The sequence below is a fragment of the Pezoporus occidentalis genome, unplaced genomic scaffold (genome assembly GCF_034315485.1).
Source record: "Pezoporus occidentalis ecotype Australia unplaced genomic scaffold, CSIRO_AGI_Poc_V1 ctg447, whole genome shotgun sequence".
Lineage (NCBI taxonomy): Eukaryota > Metazoa > Chordata > Aves > Psittaciformes > Psittacidae > Pezoporus > Pezoporus occidentalis.
This window is the reverse complement of record NW_026915777.1, coordinates 40,023-65,449: the sequence shown is the minus strand read 5'-3', so window position 1 is coordinate 65,449 and position 25,427 is coordinate 40,023. Positions and strand designations below refer to the sequence as shown.

General features: G+C 59.1%; 1 protein-coding gene across 1 annotated transcript in view; it reads right to left on the bottom strand.

Moving 5' to 3' along the window:
• The window catches only part of CLPB (ClpB family mitochondrial disaggregase), a 55,835-nt gene that overhangs the window by 5,185 nt on the left and 25,223 nt on the right, over window positions 1–25,427 (bottom strand). Inside the window, exons 6-12 of the mRNA XM_062635057.1 lie at window positions 16,076–16,173; window positions 12,427–12,541; window positions 5,855–5,932; window positions 4,225–4,280; window positions 2,900–2,944; window positions 2,237–2,398; window positions 471–627 (exon numbers count right to left, since the gene is read on the bottom strand). Coding sequence (XP_062491041.1) covers window positions 471–627; window positions 2,237–2,398; window positions 2,900–2,944; window positions 4,225–4,280; window positions 5,855–5,932; window positions 12,427–12,541; window positions 16,076–16,173 — 711 coding nt within the window. The remainder of the gene's footprint in view (window positions 1–470; window positions 628–2,236; window positions 2,399–2,899; window positions 2,945–4,224; window positions 4,281–5,854; window positions 5,933–12,426; window positions 12,542–16,075; window positions 16,174–25,427) is intronic.

Here is a 25,427-nt window from a genome sequence, read left to right as displayed (position 1 = left end):
AGGTGAGGAGTTGAAGGGTGAAGAACTGAAGGGTGAGGAGCTGAAGGAGAGGAGCTGAAGGAGAGGAGCTGAAGGTGAGGAGCTGAAGGAGAGGAGCTCAAGGTGAGGAGCTGAAGGTGAGGAGCTGAAGGGTGAAGAACTGAAGGGTGAGGAGCTGAAGGAGAGGAGCTGAAGGTGAGGAGCTGGAGGAGAGGAGCTGAAGGTGAGGAGCTGTAGGTGAGGAGCTGAAGGTGAGGAGCTGGAGGAGAGGAGCTGAAGGAGAGGAGCTCAAGGTGAGGAGCTCAAGGAGAGGAGCTGAGGGGCAGAGAGCAGAGGATGAGGAGGGCTGCAAGGAGGGCCAAAGCCATCGCCAAAGAAGTGATGTCCCAGAAGGAGGGCTCCAGGAGAGGACAAGCATGAAGCGGAGGCACCGCAGGAGGGGCAGTGCTGGGGATGGGGTGTGGGACTCAGCACCACTGGTAGACCCGTACCTAGGTTTTCTGCTATCCTCTTCTTGCTCATCTCCAGGGCCTCCTGCCGCAGCTGCAGCGCGTGCTGGGCGATCTCCTCGCTGGCCACGTTGGAGGTCATGATGAAGATGGCATCCTTGCAGTCAATGGTCTTGCCCTTCCCATCCGTCAGCCTGCCCTGCAACAGCACCGGGGGCACAGCACGGCGTGAGCAGGAGCCACAGGATGCGGCCAAACCGTGAGGAGGAGGACACGGGGCCCATGTTTCCCCAAAGGGGATTTATTTACGTCATGGAATCATGGAATGGGTTGGGATGGAGGGAGCTTAAAGTTCCTCCAGCTCCAACCCCTGCCCCGGGCAGGGACCCCTTCCATAGAGCAACTTGCTCCAAGCCCCTGTGTGCAACCTGGCCTTGAACACTGCCAGGGATGGGGCAGCCACAGCTTCTCTGGGCACCCTGTGCCAGCGCCTCAGCACCCTCCCAGGGAAGAGCTTCTGCCTAAGAGCTCAGCTCAGTCTCCCCTCGGGCAGGTTCAAGCCATTCCCCCTTGGCCTGGCCCTACAGGCCCTTGTCCCAAGCCCCTCTCCAGCTTTCCTGCAGCCCCTTCAGGCACTGGAGCTGCTCTCAGGTCCCATTTCCAAAGGGATGCCCATGGATTCGAGCAGGAGAGAAGCAGCGACTTGCCCTGTCCATGATCCCAGCCATCCCCATCCAGCACATCCTTGATGGAAGCTCTGGGAAGCGCCTCATGGGGAGGGGGTGCTGGTGGGCACCCCTAACTCAGCCTCCTGCAGCAACACAGCCCAGACGTTCACCTTCACATGAGTCAGTCCCAGGCTCCCCATGGGGCTGCCTGGGCGTGCTCGGGGGGGGGAAAGCCCCACGAGGAATCCCAGCATCCCAGCCCAGGGGATGTGAAAGCTCACCCAGTTCCAGCCCCCTGCCCTGCACCCTGTGCTCGGGCTCTGCCTGTTGCACAGCAGCTTCATTGCCACGGTGCTGGTGGGGCTGCGAGGCGGGGACGCTCCCCAGCATCGCGCTGCGAGGGCTTTACAGGGCTTTTGTGCTCCTCTGAAGGATTAATAACTCCATTTTTCCTTGCATAGATCACGGGAGCAGCAGCTCAATGGGAAATCAATTCCTGCAGCACGCACTTGACAGGGCAATAACCCAAATGTTAATCTCAAGCACCCAACAAGGATTTGTGTCGCTGGGCTGGAGATCAGCTGCGAGGAAGCAGACTGCCTGGGGAGGTCCTGGCTTCCCAGGCCTTCCTCTGCTCCCTCTGCTCCACTCTATGGAATAAGAGACCCAGGCCCCTTGCAGGAGGGCTGCGGCCACCCCAGTGGGCTGCTGCGGGTGGCATCACCGCCACGGGGCTCGCTTTGTGGGTGATCCCAAGGGCTGCTCACCGTGTTACAACCACGTCCCAGTTATCCTGCAGGTTACTCGGGTCAGCCTCATTGGAATTCAGCCCGTGCTTCGAGGCCAGCTTGGAGCAAGCTGCTCCAGTGGAAGGTGCCCCTGCACATGGAGCTGGATGAGCTCACCCAACCCATTCCGTGAATCCACGTCAACCCAATTCCCAGGCTTCACCCCCACATTTCCAACCCTCCCAGTGGCTTTGCCTTTGCCTGAAGGTAACACTGACTCCACCAGGAGTCCTCAGCACCAGCCCGCTCCCCGGCTGGGTGGCAGTGCCCGCAAGGGACCACTGATGTGGAGCATCCCGGCACACCTCCCGCATCCCCTTCCCTTCCCTCCGTGCCTGCAGCGCGGCGGTACCTCATCGAAGAGCTGCAGCATGATGGTGAGCACGTCCGGGTGGGCTTTGTCAACCTCATCGAAGAGCACCACGGCGTTGGGGCACTGCCTCAGCCTCTTGGTGAGCTGCCCCCCCTCCTCGTGGCCCACATAGCCCGGCGGGGAGCCGATGAACTTGGCAACCTGGGGGGCAGGAACAGGGCACGTGGAGCCCCTTTGTGGGGGGGGGCTTTGCATTCCCAACCCATTCCATGGCTCTCTGATGAAGACTCATCTCAGCAAGGAGCTCAAATCCAAAGGGATTTGCACACACCCCCCCCAGCTCCGGGGTGACCCTGCTGAGATCCCCCCTCTCCTGCAGCACCCGCGTGGGGTGGGAGGTGGGACAGGAGGGCTGCGCTCTGCGCCGCTGGCCTCTGCTCTGCTGGATTCTCCCGTTGCCTGCCCGGATGCTCTTCCCCACAGCCCCACACTGCGCAGACACGGGGTGGTAAAGCTTCCCTTGCTCCGTGCTCTTTGATCCCAATTCCCCGCTATTTCCCACTTTGGGAATGTAGAAGCTGGAGCCAAGCTGCTGCTCTGCTGGGCTCCCCCTTTGCCTCCCCAAACCACGCATCTCCTGGAGGCCATGGAAGCAGCCCGGGGCTCGTGGCAGCCTTGGAGAGAGGGAAGCCATGCACTGACCTCGTGCCTCTCCTGGAACTCCGACATGTCCAGTCTGATGAAGCCCTGCAAGAGAAAGGAACCCCTGAGCTGGGGGTTGAGGATGTGCTCCAAACTCATCCCATTTACAAGGCTCCTCTGCACCCAGGCCACTGCCTGCAGGGATCAACACGTGGATATGGGGCTCCCAAAGACCGGTGGTGCCGGAGCGGCCACATCCACCCCAGAACCCCCGGGGTTGTTGTGACGAAGAGGAAGGGGGAGACTGAGCTGAGCTCTTAGGCAGAAGCTCTTCCCTGGGAGGGTGCTGAGGCGCTGGCACAGGGTGCCCAGAGAAGCTGTGGCTGCCCCATCCCTGGCAGTGCTCAAGGCCAGGTTGGACACGGGCTTGGAGCAAGCTGCTCTATGGAAGGGGTTGGGGTTGGAGCTGGAGGAGCTTTAAGGTCCCTTCATCCCAGCCCATCCCATGCTTCCATGTTCTGAGCTAACAGAACCTTCAGCACTGCACTGATCCCTCCATGTGCTGTTTGCCCAGGCATTGACCTGTTCCAGGAGCTGGAAATGGAGGTGCCTGAAGCCCAGGAGCTGGGAATGAAGGTGCCTGAAGCCCAGGAGCTGGGAATGGAGGTGCCTGAAGCCCAGGAGCTGGGAATGAAGGTGCCTGAAGCCCAGGAGCTGGGAATGGAGGTGCCTGAAGCCCAGGAGCTGGGAATGGAGGTGCCTGAAGCCCAGGAGCTGGGAATGGAGGTGCCTGAAGCCCAGGAGCTGGGAATGGAGGTGCCTGAAGCCCAGGAGCTGGGAATGGAGGTGCCTGAAGCCCAGGAGCTGGGAATGGAGGTGCCTGAAGCCCAGGAGCTGGGAATGGAGGTGCCTGAAGCCCAGGAGCTGGGAATGGAGGTGCCTGAAGCCCAGGAGCTGGGAATGGAGGTGCCTGAAGCCCAGGAGCTGGGATGTACTGCTTTAGGAAGGCCATTAGGGGAGGAGGAGGAACAGAAACCAGAACAGGCGCGTTCATGGCGTTGTTTCAATCTGCTCTCTGCAGCTCCCATCCCATCCTGTGGCCATTCCCTGCTGGAGGATGCTGGGGACAGGTTGAGGGGGGCTTTTCCCTGCTCCAACGTTCCCCAGTTCTCCATGGGAGAGATCTGGGCACCTCCCAGAGCCTAAATCTCAAGCCCTAAGCGTGGAATACCCAGCTGGAAACGCTTGGTGCCTTCAAACCTCACATCCCTGAGCTACCCCTTACGAAGCCACCGCCACCGGGGAGGATGGAACCAGACGAGCTTTAAGATCCCTTCCAACCATTCCATGAGGATTCCATGAATCAGCCGAGGGAAGAGCGTTACCTTTTTGACATCCTTATGGATGTACTTGGCTGTCTGCTTGGCCAGCTCCGTTTTACCTGTCCCAGAGAGGAAAAGACTCGTGTTAGACCAGCTCTGTCCATCCTCCTGTGCCAACACCAGGGCTGGCGGCACCACTGCCAACACAAGTGTTGTCTCCATGCAAACACACCCAAGGCGTTGTGAGATCAGATCCCATCCTCCCGATGTGTCCACTGAACACACAGGTTCTGTTGGAAATACCCCGGGATCTGCCCAGAAACCCCCTGCTGCTGCCACCCTGGCACCATGGATGGGTTTCCTGGGCTTTTATTGTGTCCAGCTCCAGGGCCCAAAGGGGCTGCAGGAAACCCGGGGAGGGGCTTTGGCCAAGGGCCTATAGGGCCACGCCAAGGGGAATGGCTTGAACCTGCCCCAGGGGGTTGGAGCTGGAGGAGCTTTAAGCCCCCTTCATCCCAAACCCTTCCCTGATTCCGTGCTGCACCACACATCCCCGCAGCTCTGGCGGTGGTGATGGCTTCGGTGGCTGGATGTGAGGATCACGGAATGAGATCAGCACAGAAGTGCTGCAAACACGGGAAGTGAGCCAGGACCCAGCATCCTGGTGCGGCTCTGCCTTTGTCCACTTTGGCTGTGGCTGGGTTGTGGGTCCCCACACGTGAGCACGCAGATCCAGACGTGCTCTCTCACACAGGGTATGAACGTAAGGGAATCAGGATGGGTCCTTAACTTATAACCATGGAATGGGTTGGGATGAAGGGAGCTTAAAGCTCCTCCAGCCCCAACCCCTGCCACGGGCAGGGACCCCTTCCATAGAGCAGCTTGCTCCAAGCCCCTGTGTCCAACCTGGCCTTGAGCACTGCCAGGGATGGGGCAGCCCCAGCTTCTCGGTGCTCTCCTTTTCTCCAATATTCCTTTCTATGGGAGCAGTGGAAAAGCCCCCCATGGACACACAGAGGAGTTGAAGAGCTGTGATTCACACCACTGAGCCCCTACAAGGAGGGCAGTGAAGTCCCAAACCCATTTCTTACTGGTTTTACAGGGCTTTATACAACTCCTCTCGAGGTAACACCCAGCTCGTGGCCGGCAGCGACCCATAGATCCCGGTGTGTGTCCCTGCCCTGAGCCCTGCAGCCCCCTCCCGAGGCTGAGGGATGCCCTGGATGCAGGAGGAGCACTGGGGTTGGCCGCTTTGTTCCCTGCCTGGAAGTCATCTTGGCCATTCCACGAAGGGATCAAGTGTTTGGTTACCTTTCCTTGTGCTTGAGGACAAACATTATGGGAGTCAAGGAAATCCCGTCATTCCAAAGCCTCCCGCGTCCATAGGAGCGAGGCAGCAGAGGCTGGAGCTGCCAGCAGCAGCTTCCTGCTCTCACCTCTCCCGTGGAGGCAGAAACCAACCCTTTTCCTGGGCAAACTGCCCCTTTTGGGATGGGATAACTGAGCGTGCAGCTGCCTGAGCCCTGCCTGGGGCCTGCCAGGGGTTATCCTGCGGGACCCCGGACCAGCTGGAGGGATGCAACACTTAAACTGGTGTTGTATGAGAGCTCCGTGGAAGCAAAGAGAGAGGGGCTGCGCCGGGGCTGAGGAGCAGCCCCAGCCCCTCCATCCCTCTGCACAGCCCAATCCTTACCTATTCCAGAGGATCCCAGGAACAGAAAGACGAGCGGGTGCTCCTCGTCGTACCAGCCGTTCTCCTTCCTCCGAATGGCTGCGTTTAAAGACAATGGGAACAACAAAAAGGAGGAAGGGGAGGGAGGGAAGGGGGGAAAAGGCAAATAAATCAATGCCACAGAAGCAGGGATAATTATCACTAAGTACACACTCTGTTTTCCTGCTCTCTCCCCACTCAAAGTCCTCGCTGCCATTAGTGCCATCTAATTCGATTAGGCAGGCCCGGCCCCAGAGACACCTAATCAGGTTAGCATGGATTGGGAAAGCTGCCCAGAGCAGAGCGTGGATAAAGTTTTCCAGGATGTGCACTCAGTGTTGCCAGGGAGACGGGAGGGAGGGGGGACCGGGAGGGATGGAGGGATGGAGGGAGGGATGGAGCTGTACCGGTGCAGTGATGCTGCACCAGAGCAGCAGGTCCGAGGTTTGTGTGTTATTCCTTGAGTGGGAATGGGAAGAGGGAGGGGATTGAAGGAGTGGGGAAAGGCTGGAAGGGCTGGGAAGGGAGAGTTTCTATGTCTCTGGATGGCGATATCCAATGGGATCCAGCTCTGCTCTGGAGCCAGGCTGAGAGAGCTGGGCTGGGGCAGCCTGGACAAGAGAAGGCTCCTGAAGGGGAGACCTCAGAGCAGCTCCAGTGCCTGAAGGGGCTGCAGGAAAGCTGGAGAGGGGCTTGGGACAAGGGATGTAGGGACAGGGCAAGGGGAATGGCTTGAACCTGCCCGAGGGGAGACTGAGCTGAGCTCTTAGGCAGAAGCTCTTCCCTGGGAGGGTGCTGAGGCGCTGGCACAGGGTGCCCAGAGAAGCTGTGGCTGCCCCATCCCTGGCAGTGCTCAAGGCCAGGTTGGACACAGGGGCTTGGAGCAAGCTGGGGATGTGAAGGGAAAAGCCACGTCCGGAGGTTGCCAGGGGAGGTTTGGGACTGAGGGGCCCACAGGCAGGAAGCATCTCCACAAAAGCAGAGAACTCGCTCCTCCAGGAGCCACAGGAACCTGCTCCAGGGCTGGATGAGAGGAGTCAATGTGGGAGGGAGGCAGGATGGGCTCTGTAAGGAGGGTGAGTCAGCGCTGCAGCAGCAGTGCGGCTGGATCCCGAATCCCTGGGGAGCCCGTGGAGAAGGTGGGAAGAACCCTGCAAGGAGGTGGTGGCTCAGCCTGGAGGTCACGTTTGCATCACTCCGTGATGCAGGAGTCAGCCTGAAGAGCCAAAAAAGCCCACTTTAACCCTAAAATCCAAGGCACATCCACCCGATGGAACAGGATGGAGCGCAGGGAGCGGGAATTCAGTGGAAGCCGAGTCCCAGCACAACGAGGACGTGACATTCTGTGTCTGGCCACCATCAAGATGCATTACCCATCCCTTGGCTGCTCTAACACATCCTGACTCCTGTCAAGGCTTAATCAGACCGGGCTTTGAGCCAGGCTCTGCCTTACCCTGCCTGGGCTGGGGTGGGGGGGCAGCTCAGCCCCATGGACCAGCTCCAAGAGCGGGCAGGGATTTGTCCTCTGATGTGGTGGTGAACATCTCCTCCTCGAACCGGGACCAGGGGCACCCGTGGGGATCCATACTGGACCCAGCACTGCTCAGGGCCTTCCGAAGTGATGTGGATGAGGGGATCAAGTGTTCCCTGAGGACACCAAACTGAGTGGGGAAGGGGGCAGCTGGGAAGGGAGAGCTGGAGAAGAGAAGGTGCAGGGAGACCTGATCCATGTGCCAGGAGGTAAAGGGGGGCTGCAGGGAAGATGGAGGCTCCCTTTGGACAAGGAGTCCCATGGGAAAGCCCAGGGGTGATGGGCACAAGTTACTGCTGGGAGATTCCCACTGGGAACAAGCAGCCACTGGAATAATGTCCCCAGGGCAGTGGTGACTCCCCAGGGCTGGACCCTGTTAAGATGGGGCTGCACAGGGTGCTGGGCACCCAGTGTGGGTCAGGCTGTGCCTGGAGAGGTTGGAGCAATGATCCTTGAGGTCCCTTCCATTGGGATTCCAGGATTCCATGAAATCACAGGCAGCATCCACATCACCCCCACTGAAGAGCCAGCACACGAGGAGCAAGAGGAGATGCCCACGGCATGGAGGTGCAGGGGGTGTCCGTGTGATCCCAGAGCTGCTCCAACGTCCCCTGCACAGCTCCCAGAGCATCCCACCATGGCTTGTGCTCCATCCCTGCCCTTTACGGCAGCAAAGCTGAGGTCAGCCACGCGGGTGGATATATTTCCTGCAGGATTGATGGGGAATAACGGGACCACTGACAGCGTCTGCAGCATCTCAGCTAATAAAGGTAATAAAGTTCTGCTCCAGGGCATGGAGTGACCACGGGCAGGGTCAGCACGTTCAATGGTCTGCAGGCAGCCAGGTTAAGTGTTAAGTGTTGTCTCTTTTCACTCCCCTCTCCAGCAGCATCCCGGATTTTATGGATAAACACTCATCTTGCTCATCACAACTCCAGGGATATAAAGCATCCCATAAAACACAGCCACCATGGAGCTAGGGCTGTGATCCTGGCTGGAAGGGGCTGGGCATTAGTTAGAGCCATCAATGGCGTGATGGGATGGAAAACCTCTGCTACAAGGAGCCTTAAGCTGATGATTCCAGCCCCGGATGCTCTTGAGGTCCTGGCTGCCATCAGAAAGGGGCCAGCGAGCCCCCTGCTCCAGCACCTCCGGCCATGGGAGGCTCTCGAGGGCTGGCCACCAGCATCATGAGGAGGAGCAGAGCTGCTGCCCTCAGGCTGGAGCAGGCCATTGTGTGGACAGGAACGGGGAGAACCTCAGCCTGGGGAGCCTCCTCTCCTCGGGCTCTGCAGCCACAAGGCAGCCTCCAGCCCTGCTGGTGGTGGCCGTGCAGGAGCCCACGCTGTGCCTCTTGGAAAGCCGTCCCCTTCCCGTTGGGAACGTGGAGGGGGTGGCAGGAAGAGCTCCAGGTCACTGAGCTCTGCTGGAATCTCATGCAGGCACCTGAGCCCCCAGGCCCCAGCGAGGAGGTGGATGATGACGCCGGGGCCTTCTTCTCTGGAGCCATTTCCAGTGTTGCTGTGGTGCTCTCACTTGATTTTGGCCATCAGTAACGGCGCGAGCGCGGCGCGGGGTCTCCGAGAGGCCCTTCAGCTCTCTATTGAACTGATAAATTCACTGTATTACTTTACACAAATCAATACCCTCGCAGTTCTCAGCCCTTGATGTGACCAAAATTGGTTTCAGCCAATTTGTGAGCGTAATAAATGTCCATTTATCAAATCAATTCATTCAGGGTTGCTGCTCGAACCGCCCGGGTCGGGGTACGTGGGGTGAGCGATCCGGGTCTGCACCCGCTGTGGGATCGCTCGTCTCCATCCGGGATCGGTCCAGGGTGACCGCATCCCAAAGGAACCGATCCAGCCCCACTGCTGGTGGCACTGGGATGTGGGAGATGAACCTCAAACGATCCCAAGGCTGCTCCCAAGCAGAGCCCGACCTGACCGCGGTGCAGGAGGTTTGCACAAGGAAATGTAGGAACCAGGAAGGATCCGACCAGAGGAGGCCATGGAGCTGCTGCGAGGGCTGGAGCAGCTCTGCTCTGGAGCCAGGCTGAGAGAGCTGGGCTGGGGCAGCCTGGAGAAGAGAAGGCTCCTGAAGGGGAGACCTGAGAGCAGCTCCAGTGCCTGAAGGGGCTGCAGGAAAGCTGGAGAGGGGCTTGGGACAAGGGATGTAGGGACAGGCCAAGGGGAATGGCTTTAACCTGCCAGAGGGGAGACTGAGCTGAGCTCTTAGGCAGAAGCTCTTCCCTGGGAGGGTGCTGAGGCGCTGGCACAGGGTGCCCAGAGAAGCTGTGGCTGCCCCATCCCTGGCAGTGTTCAAGGGCAGGTTGGACACAGGGGCTTGGAGCAAGCTGCTCTATGGAAGGGGTCCCTGCCCACGGCAGGGGGGTTGGAACTGGGTGATCTTAAGGTCCTTTCCAACCCAAACTATTCTATGATTCTATGACTCTATGATCCCAGGAGGATGATTCCCACTGCCCCGTTTCCCTGCAGCTCTGGCTCACTCCAACATTCTCCCTGCTCAACGCACTCAGAATTCACCCTTCAGAACCAGACGTGGATTTTCTGCTCCCCCTTTTCCAAACCCTCTGCACTCCAAACCCAGCCACCCTTTTCCTTCCTTGCTCCTCCTCATCCAGCTGCAGGAAGAGCTGGAGCAGCTTCATTCCATCCCCAAGCTCTGGAGCCAGCCTCTACGTGCCCATGGGCTGGCAAAGGCTCTGTGTGCCATAGAGGTGATGGAGCCACAAGAGAGGTTTATGGGGACTTCCATCCGAGGTGGTCATGCTCTGGCAGGGTATTTAGGAGATGGCATAACAAAACTGAGGGATAGAATCATGGGATGGGGTGGGATGAAGGGACCTTAAAGCTCCTCCAGCTCTCCTGCCCCTGTGGATTCCAGTCAGGAATCATCACTCAGCTCCCCACAGCCCTGCTCAGCTCTATCCTGCTTCCTGCAGCGGAGAGAGCAGCAGAGCTCACCTCTATCCCACGGGAAGGGTTCCTCCCCTCTGCGCAGTGATGCCAAGCACCAGCTCCGTGTGAGCAACCCCAGTGCCCCGGCCCTCCACACAACCCCCAGAGCACACGTCGCCTTTGTATTCCCATCTGAGCCCCTCTGGAGAGTGTTTGGCTCATGCAGCGAGTGATGGATTAAATCAGATTATTCAATTAAGGGCCGGGTGATGCATTAAACAGCTCAGCAGGCTCGCCTAATCCCGGGACGAGGAGTTTGGGAAGCGCCCTAGTGACAACCCGGGGAGCAGGAGGCCACGAAGTGGGAGCAAATCCAGCTGGGAAGGAGTGAAATCAGCCCAAAGGCAGAGGGGCAGGGGCTGGAAGGAAAAACCCTGCCTCCAAATTCCCTCTTCCGGAGGGAAAGCAGCAGGGATGGGGCAGAGGGGAGGAGGGGCCGGAGCCTCTCCCGCTACCTTCGGCTCCGATATCCCGAGGCTGCGGGGCGGGGGGGGGGGATCCAGCACGTTCCCTCTAATTCAATAAGAGAAACCTCCATAAAGGCAGCTGCTCTAATGGGCAGCAGCACCACCTGTGTCAGGAGCGGCAGCACCATCAATCACAGCGCCGGGCTCGCCCCGCTCCTGCCCCCAGGCGCGGCTCCGGCCCGGCTCCCATCACCCTCGGCTCCTCTTTGTTACCTCCGGCACCGCGGGGCTGCTCTGCCCCATCCCAAGCCGCGCTCCCCGCGCTGCTCCGCCTGCCAGGCGCTGCTGCGACGGGCCAAGGAGGAACAAGAGGCTCCGGAGGCTTTGCACAGAGCCCGGCCTTGCTGGAGCTCTGCTTCCATAGAGCCACGGAATGGGTGGAAGGGAGCTCAAAGCTCCTCCAGGACCCCTTCCATAGAGCAGCTTGCTCCAAGCCCCTGTGTCCAACCTGGCCTTGAACACTGCCAGGGATGGGGCAGCCACAGCTTCTCTGGGCACCCTGTGCCAGCGCCTCAGCACCCTCCCAGGGAAGAGCTTCTGCCTAAGAGCTCAGCTCGGTCTCCCCTGGGGCAGGTTCAAGCCATTCCCCTTGCTCCATCCTGGGATCTGAGAGGCTGCCCCATGGAAAAGCGCCTGCAATGGACAGCCAGGACCCATCTTCTCCTTTCTCCTCCCTGCGGGGCCGTGTGCTCCATGACGTGCACTGGAAGGAGCCTGGCTGGTGCCTGCAGTGAGACACAGAGCTCAGAGCTCCCCAGGGCTCAGTGCCTGTCCTGGAGCTCGTGGGGCTCCCAGCTCCCTGCCCTGGGTCACCCCGTGCAGGGGATCTGCTGCCACAGCCGTGGGGTAGGTTTGCAGTGGGGAGGTAACAGCATGTCCTGGGCTAAGGGAGTCAGCCACCATCCTGCTCTGCTCTGCAGATGCCCAGCACCCTTTTGTCTCAGTGATTACCATAACGAAGTTATGCTCCGAGCAACTGTCAGTGCTCATCTGATGTCTGTGGCTTCTGTTGGGGCCCACGTGCCTAAAAACTGCTCTGGGTTTAACCTCAGCTCCAGCACTCTCTGATGGAAGCATCCTCAAACCCTGCTGCACACCACGAGAGCCCAGCTCACTCCAGGAAAGCTGGAGAGGGGCTTGGGACAAGGGCCTGTAGGGCCAGGCCAAGGGGAATGGCTTGAACCTGCCCCAGGGGAGACTGAGCTGAGCTCTTAGGCAGAAGCTCCTCCCTGGGAGGGTGCTGAGGCCCCAGAGAAGCTGTGGCTGCCCCATCCCTGGCAGTGCTCAAGGCCAGGCTGGACACAGGGGCTTGGAGCAAGCTGCTCTATGGAAGGGGTCCCTGCCCACGGCAGGGCTTGGGACTGGATGAGCTCTAAGCTCCCTTCATCCCAACCCATGCCATGTTTCCATGACTCCATGAAGGGCTCTCTCCCCCAGCCAAGATATCCCTGCTGGACCTCATCACTGGTCCCCCCCCACCTCAATGACTCGGAGGCAGCCCCAGGTCAGGTCCCGAGGGAACACCGTGCTCCCCCTGTGGAGCAGGGGATGAGGGCTGGAGGAGCAGGGTCCTACCTGCTCCCACCGTGGCAATGGCGCTCTCCTGGCCGATGATGTGCTCCTTGAGCCGCTGCTCCAGCGGGAACCTCCGGCGCTCCTCCACCTCCCTCCGGCGCTGCTCCTCCTGGAACTGGGGCAGGGAGGAAAACGCTGGGCTCAGAGGCTGTTCCAGGCAGCACCACGAGCATCAGGTGGGTGCGTGGAGCTTCCCCCCCCAGGATAGCTGGAATTCCGCTCCAGGCACTGGGAAGCAGCCACAGCTCATCCTAAGGAGCTCCCATCCTGTTGTAAGCTCACACGGAAGAAGCAAGCTTTGGCTATGCCACTTGGATTTGCTTTCCCACCCTCCCCATGTCTCCTATGCAGCCTCCAAGCTCTTCCCGCAGGGCTGTATCCTGGTGGGAATGCTGGCAAGCAGACCCTCTGCAGCACGGAGGAAAGAGCTCTTTACTGGGAGATCGGCTTCCCTGTGCTCCAGAGGAGGCACCCACCCTGCTCCAGAGGAACAGGGAGCCACACGCTGCGCCCACCCAGCCCATTCCCCAGCGGGATGGGCGATGTTTGCCACGCCAGAGCTGGCCGAGGAGAGAACATAATCCTGGAATCCCAATGGAAGGGACCTCAGGGCTCACCTGCTCCAACCTCTCCAGGCACAGCCTGACCCACACTGGATGCCCAGCACCCTGTGCAGCCCCATCTTAACAGGGTCCAGCCCTGGGGAGTCACCACTGCCCTGGGGACATTATTCCAGTGGCTGCTTGTTCCCAGTGGGAATCTCCCAGCAGTAACTTGTGCCCATCACCCCTGGGCTTTCCCATGGGACTCCTTGTCCAAAGGGAGCCTCCATCTTCCCTGCAGCCCCCCTTTACCTCCTGGCACATGGATCAGGTCTCCCTGCGCCTTCTCTTCTCCAGCTGAGCAGTCCCAGCTCTCTCAGCCTTTCCTCACTGCTGCCCAGCCCTGGGAGCATCTTTGAGGCCCTTCTCTGGCCCCTCTCCAGCCCGGCCACAGCTTTGCTGTGCAGCAGGACCCAACCTGAGCCCATGTTCCAGGGGTGCCCTGAGCAGCGCCCAGCACAGTGGCACAAGGGCACCTTCATCCCTGTGGTGATGCCCCTGGGGATGTTCCCCAGCACCCCATTGGGTTTCTTTGCTCACTGCTCACTGCGATGGAGCTGGGGTGCCCCAGGGCCCTTTCCCGGAGCTGCTCCAGCCTGGACTGCACACAAGGATCCCACGGGGTCTGCGGATGGAGGAGCCACCCCTGAGCCCACCCGCCTGAAGGGGAAACCCCGGGGTGCTCACAGCTGGATGCTGCTCCCACATCCCGAATGGATAACCCCATCCAGGCCCACGTCCAGTGCTTCCTGGGTGAGCAGTGCCTGACAGGAGGCAAAGCCCCCAGATGAAGAGCAAACGCTCCAGGTCTGGCTGGTGCCACCAGCCCCACGTGTATGAGATGCCATCAGCCTTTGTACAGGGCAATAACTTCCCTGTGGGTCCCAGTGGAGCAGCTCCATGGATGAAGGGACCTCAAAGCTCCTCCAGCTCCAACCCCTGCCACAGGCAGGGACCCCTTCCATAGAGCAGCTTGCTCCAAGCCCCTGTGTCCAACCTGGCCTTGAGCACTGCCAGGGATGGGGCAGCCACAGCTTCTCTGGGCACCCTGTGCCAGCGCCTCAGCACCCTCCCAGGGAAGAGCTTCTGCCTAAGAGCTCAGCTCAGTCTCCCCTCGGGCAGGTTAAAGCCATTCCCCTTGGCCTGGCCCTACAGGCCCTTGTCCCAAGCCCCTCTCCAGCTTTCCTGCAGCCCCTTTAGGCACTGGAGCTGCTCTCAGGTCCTGTTTGCTCTATAAAGGCCATTACAGACAGTTTGGGATGAGGAAGCAGACACAAGCTCCAGGTCTGCAGGTCCTCGCTGCTGCCTGCAGGGAGAGAGCTGGGAGAAGGGGAACTGTGGCTCATCCTGCTTGAAAGACTCCTTCCAGTCCTGCTGGAGATGGGAGAGGTGGATCTGACCCAGCCTGGTGCACACAAGGAGAGGTTCAATGGAAAGACAGGCTTGTAAGAGCCAAGGACTCTCCATGAGGGACTGCAGCGACAGGACAAGGGGTGATGGGTTCAAACTGAAACAGGGGAAGTTGAGATTGGAGATAAGGAGGAAATTCTTTCCTGTGAGGATGCTGAGGCACTGGAATGGGTTGCCCAAGGAAGCTGTGAATGCTCCACCCCTGGCAGTGTTCAAGGCCAGGCTGGAGGGATCCCTGCAGGACCTGGTTTAGTGTGAGGTGCCCATGGCACAGATTGAGAACTGGATGATGTTAAGGTCCTTTCCAATCCTATTCCATGATTCTGTGACTCCAAGACTGCTGGTGCCGCTTCCTCCTGCTTCCTTAGAGAAGACACAAGGTTTGGGTGCTACTTTTAGCCCTGGATACAGGTGAGGCCACTTCAGCTGGACCAGGGTGCCCAGCTCCGGGCGCGTGGGCTCTGGTGCAGGGAGCACGCGGAGCATCCCTGCTCGCGCAGGCAGAAGGGGTGATCCCAACCCATTAAACATACATATGAAACCTCCTTGCTATTCCGGCAGCGGGGTATGTAAATCACAGCTAGGGGATGTGCCCAGCCCCTAACAGTGCTGCCAATTCATTCTCCTGCAGTGATTAAAATGAGCAATTCCTCCTCAAAGAGTCTCTGCGGAGCGCGGAGACCGGAGCGGCGGCAGCCCCCCGAGCACCACGTCCCCCCCAGCTCCGTATCCATCACCCGCCGCCTGCTCCCGCTCCCCGTTTATAGACAAGAGCTCTCGTCTCCAGCAGGAACATCCCATAGATCTATGTCCTTCCTCTCCCCCCTCGACTCGTGCAGCATTAAACCCAGCACTGCTTCGTGCTGTTACGGGCAGGCTCCCGGGAGCAGGGCTGGCTCCAGGGAGTGCTCACCCAGCACACGATTCCCACCTCATCCTCCTTGGGACGTTCCGAGTCGTTTATTCCCAGCTTTTTGTGCTGGAGGGAAGGCATGGGATCCACGTGGACAAGGACAGCCTAGAGTTGGGACCACAGAACCTAACGGAGTTCAAGCAGGCCAAGGGCAAGGACCAGGGCAATCCCAGCACAACCACAGGCTGGGGGAGATGAGATGGAGCAGCCTGAGGAGAAGGACTTGGGCTGCTGGGTGAGGAGGAGCTCCCCATGATCCCATCCCTGGCAGTGCTCAAGGCCAGGTTGGACACAGGGGCTTGGAGCAAGCTGCTCTATGGAAGGGGTCCCTGCCCGTGGCAGGGGTTGGAACTGGGTGAGCTTTAAGGTCCCTTCATCCCAACCCTTTCCATGACTCCATGACCCTACGTCACGGTGTGCTCCATGACTCAAGGACACCGGATCCTCAGACCTGTTTCTTCTTACCATGAACTGCAGACCTAAACCAACCCCTGATTTCCTCTGGTTTTGCCATGGGGCTCCAGAACAGCACCTCTGCCCCTCTGCCCCCACCTTCCCAGGAACACCATGAACACGGGAGGGAAGGACAGGCACCCCTGTACCCGGAACACTGCAGGAATGGGGTTCTTCCCTTCCACATCATGCTTTGGATTCATACAGCTCCTGGCTGTGCTGGGGTGTTCCTGGTCACCCTAAGCTGGAACCTGGGGGTACCGGGGCTCACCTTTGTCTCTGCTGCTTTCAGGAGGTCCTTGACCTCCCCATCGCGGGCGTAGTCCAGGGGGGTATGGCCCATCTCGTTCTTCTGCAGCGGGTTGGCACCTGAGGGGAGGAAGAAATGGATGGGGTCAAGGACTGGAGCCGAGTCCTGCGGCACGAGGAGCAGGAAGCACTCACTGGGCATCCCTGGGGCCACCCCTGAGCTGGGCTCCAAAGGGGATCTGCATCACAGAGGGGCAATGTCCAACCAGCGCTTCCACACACGGGTGTCCAGGGAATGGGGACAGGAACTGCCCCTGCTAACAACGCCTTGGCAGGGAAGGGCTGCTGTGGTCCCCAGAGCTTCACAAAGGCTCCCATGGGACCGCTCCAGCCTCAGCAGGAGCCTGCAGGGACAGGCCAAGGGGAATGGCTTGGAAGGGGCTTGGAGCAAGCTGCCCTAGGGGAAGGTGGCATTGGCTTGGAGCTGGAGGAGCTTTAAGTATCCTTCCATCCCCCCCCATCCCATGATTCCATCCCTAAGTTTTGTTATGTCATCTCCTAAATACCCTGCCAGAGCACGACCACCTCGGATGGAAGTCCCCATAAAGCTCTCTTGTGGCTCCATCACCTCCCCTATGGCATACAGAGCCTTTGCCAGCCCATGGGCACGTAGAGGCTGGCTCCAGAGCTTGGGGATGGAATGAAGCTGCTCCAGCTCTTCCTGCAGCTGGATGAGGAGGAGCAAGGAAGGAAAAGGGTGGCTGGGTTTGGAGTGCAGAGGGTTTGGAAAAGGGGGAGCAGAAAATCCACGTCTGGTTCTGAAGGGTGAATTCTGAGTGCGTTGAGCAGGGAGAATGTTGGAGTGAGCCAGAGCTGCAGGGAAACGGGGCAGTGGGAATCATCCTCCTGGCCTGGGCTGAAGGGAATGGTCCCACTTGCAGTGATGGGAATCTCAGATCAAGCAATGTGGGATGAGGAGAGATGGGAGAGGGGGAAGAGCCAGTGATGGCTCAGGAGCTTGGCATCCCAGGAGACACCTGGAGAAGGCACAGGGAGACCTGATCCATGTGCCAGGAGGTAAAGGGGGGCTGCAGGGAAGATGGAGGCTCCCTTTGGACAAGGAGTCCCATGGGAAAGCCCAGGGGTGATGGGCCCAAGTTACTGCTGGGAGATTCCCACTGGGAACAAGCAGCCACTGGAATAATGTCCCCAGGGCAGTGGTGACTCCCCAGGGCTGGACCCTGTTAAGATGGGGCTGCACAGGGTGCTGGGCATCCAGTGTGGATCCAGTCACTCCCACCGGGATTCCATGGTTCCATAACTCTATGATTACGTCCCACCCGTAGCCAAGCATGCCGAAGGGCCCAGCAAACATCTCCCATCCCATCGGGAATGACCCGGCCACCTCAGCACTACCTAAAGCACGCTCCATCCCCTGCTCCTGGAGGCTGGGAGAGCCCCATCCTGATGGATGGAAGGAGCAGAGGACCCCAAGGAGCCGAGTGCTGGACTGGGATTTGCTTCCACATGAAAAATGGGCTCCATAAGGTAGCAGTGCAGAGGAGTTTCCATGGCAAGGCTTGGCATTCCAGATGAAGCTTGGGATCCCTTCTCATTCCAAATGAAGGCTGGGATCCTTCATTATTCCAGATGAAGGCTGGGATCCTTCATCATTCCAGATGAAGCTTGGGATCCCTTGGCATTCCAGATGAAGGCTGGGATCCCTTCTCATTCCAAATGAAGGCTGGGATCCTTCATCGTTGCAGATGAAGGCTGGGATCCTTCATCATTCCAGATGAAGCTTGGGATCCCTTGGCATTCCAGATGAAGGCTGGGATCCCTTCTCATTGCAGATGAAGGCTGGGATCCTTCATCATTCCAGATGAAGCTTGGGATCCCTTGGCATTCCAGATGAAGCTTGGGATCCCTTGGCATTCCAGATGAAGCTTGGGATCCCTCGGCATTCCAGATGAAGGCTGGGATCCCTTCTCATTGCAGATGAAGGCTGGGATCCCTTGTCATTCTGAATGAAGCCTGGCATCCTTCGTCACTCCCAACGAAGCCCAGGATCCCTTGTCATTCCAGATGAAGGCCAGGATCCCTTGTCATTCCAGATGAAGCCTGGCATCCCTTGTCATTCCAGATGAAGCCTGGCATCCCTCGTCATTCCAGATGAAGCCTGGCATCCCTTGTCATTCCAGATGAAGCCTGGCATCCCTCGTCATTCCAGATGAAGGCTGGGATCCAGACATGCCACTTCCTTACTGCAGAGCGGGGCCACTCCATAGCTCCCTATCAGAGACCCCGTTCCCCCCCCTTCCCGCTGTCCAACCCCACGGCGCCAGGAGGAGGGAGCCCTGCGTCTCCTCCACACGCTGCCATCCCCCAGGCCAGGGCTCTGCTCCCGGCTTCCCTTCCTCAGGAATTCTCCTCTCCAATATTGGCCTAATCCCCTGTTAATGGCTTTGACGACTTGACTAATTGCTGCAATCATTGACAGGACCGACGGGTCGATTCCGAGGAAATATCGCACCCTCATCCATAACGGTGGCAGCCCCTGCCTAATGGAAGGCAGGAGGGGGCCACCGCCCGCCCTGACCCCCTCTTCCCCATGGCCACGTCCCGCTTGGAGCAGCGGGGCTGGGCTGGGAGGCAATTTGTCACCTCCGCCGAGGCTGTGCGGGGCCGGGGCTGGAGCAGCTGGGCCGCACCGCGGGCTCTGCCTCCTCCCGCAGCCCCGTGCTCGGGCGGAGGAGCCTCGGCCCGATCCTGTTTGATGAATGGGCCTCGGGTGCGGCGCCGGCGCCGGGTCACTCATTGGGGAAATATGTTCCTGTCAGAGCGGTGGGAGCGCGCAGCCCGGTGACAGGCAGAGATTTTTCATATTTTATTAACTCCCTCCTCCTCCCAATTTGTCTTGAATTCCTTCGCATCCGCGAGAGCTGTCAATAGAGCGCGGGATGCGCCGCGCATGACGGCAGCCGGGACGCGCCGGGGACGTGGGGAGCTCCGAGGAGGGGAGATGTGGGGAGGAGGGCGCACGGGGCTTGGGGGAGCAGCATGGCCTGGGCAGCACGGTGTCACCCATAGGGCCACCTACAGTGTCACCCATAGTGCCACCCATAGTGCCACCTACAGTGCCACCTACAGTGTCACCCATAGGGCCACCTACAGTGTCACCCATAGTGCCACCCATGCTGCCATCCATAGTGCCACCTACAGTACCACCCATAGTGTCAGCCATAGTGTCACCCATAGGGCCACCTACAGTGTCACCCATAGTGCCACCCAGTGTCACCCATAGCGTCACCCATAGTGCCACCTATAGTGTCGCCCATAGTGGCACCCACAGTGTCACACATAGTGTCACCCACAGTGTCACCGATAGCGTCACCCATACTGTCACCCCCAGTGTCACCCCCAGTGTCACCCATAGTGTCACCCATAGCATCACCCATAGTGTCACCCACAGTGTCACCCATAGTGTCACCCACAGTGTCACCCATAGTGTTACCCATAGCGTCACCCACAGTGCCACCCATAGCGTCACCCACAGTGCCACCCACAGTGTCACCCATAGTATCACCCACAGTGTCACACATAGTGTAACCCATAGCATCACTCATAGCGTCACCCATAGTGTCACCTATAGTGTCACCCATAGTGGCACCCACAGTGTTACCCATAGTGCCACCCATACTGCCATCCATAGTGCCACCTACAGTGTCACCCATAGTGTCACTCATAGTGCCACCTATAGTGTCACCCATAGTGCCACCTACAGTGTCACCCATAGTGTCACTCATAGTGCCACCTATAGTGTCACCCATAGTGGCCCCCATAGCATCACCCACAGTATCACACCACAGTGTCCCCCATAGTGCCACCCATAGCATCACCCACAGTGTCCCCCATAGTGTCACCCATAGCATCACACACAGTGTCCCCCATAGCATCACCCACAGTATCACCCCACAGTGTCACCCACAGCGTGCTGCTTATCTCCATCCTCTGCCACAGTCAGTGCCAGAAGGGCACGGAGTGGAGACTGGGCTGCGGGCACGTAGCCCACGATGTTCCATGATTCCACTCCTGTCATGGAATCCTGGAATGGTTTGGGATGAAGGGACCTTAAAGCTCCTCCAGCTCCAACCCCTGCCGTGGCCAGGGACCCCTTCCACTGTCTGACACCCTCCATGGTCCAACCCCAGCCCAGCCCAGGATTCACCAGGACCCATCCGCCCCACTGCCTGCTGCGGATGTCACCGCTGCCACCAGCCATCAGCTCTGACAAGGACCGACATTCTTATTGCTCCCTGCGCCTGGTTAAGGTAATCCAAGAGGACTCCTGTCCTCCTGAGCCTCGGGGGATGGAATTAGCAACCCACCCCCTACCCAGGAGCACAAACCTGCTTGTGAATCAATGAGAGGCAGCATTCCCAAGCAGCTTTTAACACACAACACAAAGAGGGAAGCAGGGACTGATCCTGCGGCCATTCCCTGGCCTTGAGCGCTGCCAGGGATGGGGCAGCCACAGCTCCTCTGGGCACCCTGTGCCAGCGCCTCAGCACCCTCCCAGGGAAGAGCTTCTGCCTAAGAGCTCAGCTCAGTCTCCCCTCGGGCAGGTTAAAGCCATTCCCCTTGGCCTGGCCCTACAGGCCCTTGTCCCAAGCCCCTCTCCAGCTTTCCTGCAGCCCCACTGTGCTGCAGAACTGCAGCTGTGTGAGCAGAAGCTCCCCCTGTGACCATAAAGGTGCCCAGAGGCGCAACACCACGAGAGGGAAGGAGCACGGAGCTGCCGCTTGGCATCACTACCACAGAGGGGACAAACCCTTCCCATGGGACACAGGTGACCCCGCTGCTCTCTTTCAGCTCCAGGCAGGGGGAAGGTGGGTTCTCATTTGGACTGGAATCCATGGGGCAGGAGCAGCTTGGCCATGGGGCGACCATGCCCTGAGCTCTGCGGGTGTGGAGGGTCCATTGCACTGTAACAGCATCCAAGCTGAGTATCCCTGGCAGTGTCCAAGGCCAGGTTGGACACAGGGACTTGGAGCAAGCTGTGCCAGTGGAAGGGGTCCCTGCCTGTGGCAGGGATTGGAGCTGGAGGAGCTTTAAGCTCCCTTCATCCCAACCCATTCCAGGATTCCAAGCAGCGTTGGGGATGGTGTTTCTGGGGAGTCACGCTCATGGCCACTGCCCCATGGATGCTTGCTCCAGGTCTGTCTCCTGCTGTCACACATCCATCCCTGGCTGCTGTACCTGACCCCCCTCCCCGCTCTGCCTCTCCATGCTCACATTTATATGGGAGTGTGATAAATTCCCTATTGATCCCTTCAGCTGCACTGCACCTTGTGCCAAAGATGATTAAACAGCTCAATAGAGCCCGTGAGCTCCACGGCTCAATATGCTCCGTGCCTGCCTATTGACCCTCCAGCCCTGGGACACTGGGATGTGGGATCCAATCCGAGCCCGCAGCACCCCACACCCCAGTGGGGTGGGATGGGAGCAGCACGTACAAGTGGAGCTGTGTCCACCTGGGAGTGCTGAGAACCGCTTCCCCTTAGGGAGGGAGGGAACGCATCCCTCTGGGCAGGCTCTGTGGGTCCCGAGCTCCACAGGGACAGGAGTGGAGCAGCTCCACGCGTGCGGATGCAGGGAGATGATGAGGCTTCAGTTTCCTTTCTCAGGTCACAGCCATCAGGAGCCACAAACCAGCCTGCACCCGCGCTGCAGTGAAGCACCACTGACAGGCCCTGGGAGGTCCGCTTGGTTTGAAAGGGAAGGCAAAGAGCAGAGGGGTTCTGAGCCCCAAATACAGCTCCCGAACAGCCCGAGCCTTTGATGGGATCACGGAGCTTCCGCCTCAGAGCTCAGCTCAGTCTCCCCTCGGGCAGGTTCAAGCCATTCCCCTTGGCCTGGCCCTCCAGGCCCTTCCCAAAGCCCCTCTCCAGCTCTCCTGCAGCCCCCATCTCCCACAGACCCTCTCTGGGACCACAGGGGCACAACACCATGAGGGGGAACCCCAACAACAGCATCAGGGACTGGAACCCCCCAACCTGGCTCCTCCCAGAGCTTCCTGGATGCCCCTAAGCTCAAGGCTCCAAGCCAAGGTGGCACCACGGGCATGGCACCGGGGTCTGAAGGTGTAAACCTGCTCCACTTCTCCCTTGGAAAGCCAGCATCCACCCTGCAGTGACTGCTGCACAGGGGCGATGGGTTTACTGAGCACCCCCTTGGCTGTGGGGGTGCCCTGGTTCCTGCTGCTCTGCCCCACGGGCTGGCACTGCAGGACCTGCCCCAGCAGCTCTGCCTGGGGCAAGGCACAGCCAGCAGAGATCAAGGTGAGCTGGGAAAGCTGCCAAGGGAGCTTCCAGGATCCATAAACCGGGATCTGACGGGACCCAGCTCACGTGGGAACACTTCCAGCGGCCCATCTACGACCTGGGCCCTGCTCCATGCGGGATGCAGGACCCAAACCCCGCTGCAATTCCAACCTGGTTATTCCAGAGCATCCCACCAGCGCTTGCTGATGCAAACACCACCCCGTGTGCTGTTACCCCCAGCCACCCTCCCCACAGCACCTGCAGTTACCCAGGAGCAGGGAGGGGAACAAATGGATGCGTCGAATTTCCTGGCAAAGGGAATCCAGACGTTGCGCTCCTGCAGCTGCAGCTAAAACGTGCCCACAGATGTCTGCTCATTGCTGCTTCCCTGCCTCTAACTGGAGCTCACGTTCTACAGGAGGGACGAGGCACGTGGGCTTGAGCATCCCAAAGCTCACAGAGCCACGGAGTCATGGGATGGGTTGGGATGGGAGGGACCTCAAAGCTCATCTAAAGGCACGGGCAGGGACCCCTTCCATAGAGCAGCTTGCTCCAAGCCCCTGTGTCCAACCTGGCCTTGAGCACTGCCAGGGATGGGGCAGCCACAGCTTCTCTGGGCACCCTGTGCCAGCGCCTCAGCACCCTCCCAGGGAAGAGCTTCTGCCTCAGAGCTCCTCTCCGTCTCCCCTCCTTATGCAGCGCATTCAAACACCGGGATAATGAAAGCCCCCTTTCCACCGTGGATCCTCCCGTGGGGAACCTGCTGCCGCCCTCCCCGCGCCCCACACAAAGCCCTGCGCATCGATCCTGCCCCCAGCAGCGACCGGGGCAGCCCCACGGCTGCAGGATGCCCCCAGCGCCCACGGTGTCAGCCCGGGTCAGGGGCTGTGAACCGGCCCCGCCACCAGCGCGGGCGGACAAGCTCTGCTGGGCACACACATGCTGGCCACAGGCCACAAGGTCCCGCAGGGGTCAAGCCAGGCCCTGAATGGCCACAAAGGCCCAGGGCTATGGGGTGAAGGGGGGGGGGTCCCATAGGAAACCCCCAGTGCTGCAGGATGGGGGGGGGGTGGCCGGAGCAGCGTTAATGGCTGCGGCCCCGAGGGCAGGGCACGGAGCAGAGGAAGTGTAAGGGCAGAGGAAAGGGGACGCTTGGTAAAAGGCAGGTGGAGGGATGGGTAAAGGAGGGAGCCCGTTCCATGTCAGCCACCGGAGCATCCCGCTGCGCTCAGCGGGACAGCACGGGGACATTGTGCGCACAAAGGGCCCCGGGCAGGGCCATGGGCGGAGGTGTTCGACCTCCTCCTCCGGACCTGCAGCCCTGGATTCAGCACTCATTGTCGTGGCACAGGGATCCGGCTTTGTTATCCCATAGGAGCACATCACCCCAGCATGGACACATGGACCCAGCTTTGTTATCCCACAGGAGCACATTACCCCAGCATGGACACACGGATCCAGCTTTGTTATCCCATAGGAGCACATCACCCCAGCATGGACACATGGATCCAGATTTGTTATCCCATAGGAGCACATCACCCCAGCATGGACACATGGACCCAGCTTTGTTATCCCACAGGAGCACATTACCCCAGCATGGACACACGGATCCAGCTTTGTTATCCCATAGGAGCACATCACCCCAGCATGGACACATGGACCCAGCTTTGTTATCCCACAGGAGCACATTACCCCAGCATGGACACACGGATCCGGCTTTGTTATCCCATAGGAGCACATCACCCCAGCATGGACACACGGATCCGGCTTTGTTATCCCATAGGAGCACATTACCCCAGCATGGACACATGGATCTGGCTTTGTTATCCCATAGGAGCACATCACCCCAGCATGGACACACGGATCCAGCTTTGTTATCCCATAGGAGCACATCACCCCAGCATGGACACACGGATCCAGCTTTGTTATCCCATAGGAGCACATCACCCCAACATGGACACACGGATCCAGCTTTGTTATCCCATAGGAGCACATCACCCCAACATGGACACATGGATCCAGTTTTGTTATCCCATAGGAGCACATTACCCCAGCATGGACACAGGGATCCAGCTTTGTTATCCCATAGGAGCACATTACCCCAGCATGGACACACGGATCCAGCTTTGTTATCCCATAGGAGCACATCACCCCAGCATGGACACACGGATCTGGCTTTGTTATCCCATAGGAGCACATTAGCCCAGCATGGACACACGGATCCGGCTTTGTTATCCCATAGGAGCACATTACCCCAGCATGGACACATGGATCCAGCTTTGTTATCCCATAGGAGCACATCACCCCAACATGGACACACGGATCCAGCTTTGTTATCCCATAGGAGCACATTACCCCAGCATGGACACACGGATCCAGCTTTGTTATCCCATAGGAGCACATTACCCCAGCATGGACACACGGATCCAGCTTTGTTATCCCATAGGAGCACATTACCCCAGCATGGACACACGGATCCAGCTTTGTTATCCCATAGGAGCACATCACCCCAGCATGGACACAGGGATCCGGCTTTGTTATCCCATAGGAGCACATTACCCCAGCATGGACACACGGATCCAGCTTTGTTATCCCATAGGAGCACATTACCCCAACACGGACACATGGATCCAGCTTTGTTATCCCATAGGAGCACATTACCCCAGCATGGACACATGGATCTGGCTTTGTTATCCTGCAGGAGCACATTACCCCAGCATGGACACACGGATCCAGCTTTGTTATCCCATAGGAGCACATTACCCCAGCACGGACACATGGATCCGGCTTTGTTATCCCACAGGAGCACATTACCCCAGCATGGACACACGGATCCGGCTTTGTTATCCCATAGGAGCACATTACCCCAGCATGGACACACGGATCCGGCTTTGTTATCCCATAGGAGCACATTACCCCAGCATGGACACACAGATCCAGCTTTGTTATCCCATAGGAGCACATTACCCCACACGGACACACGGATCCAGCTTTGTTATCCCATAGGAGCACATTACCCCAGCATGGACACATGGATCTGGCTTTGTTATC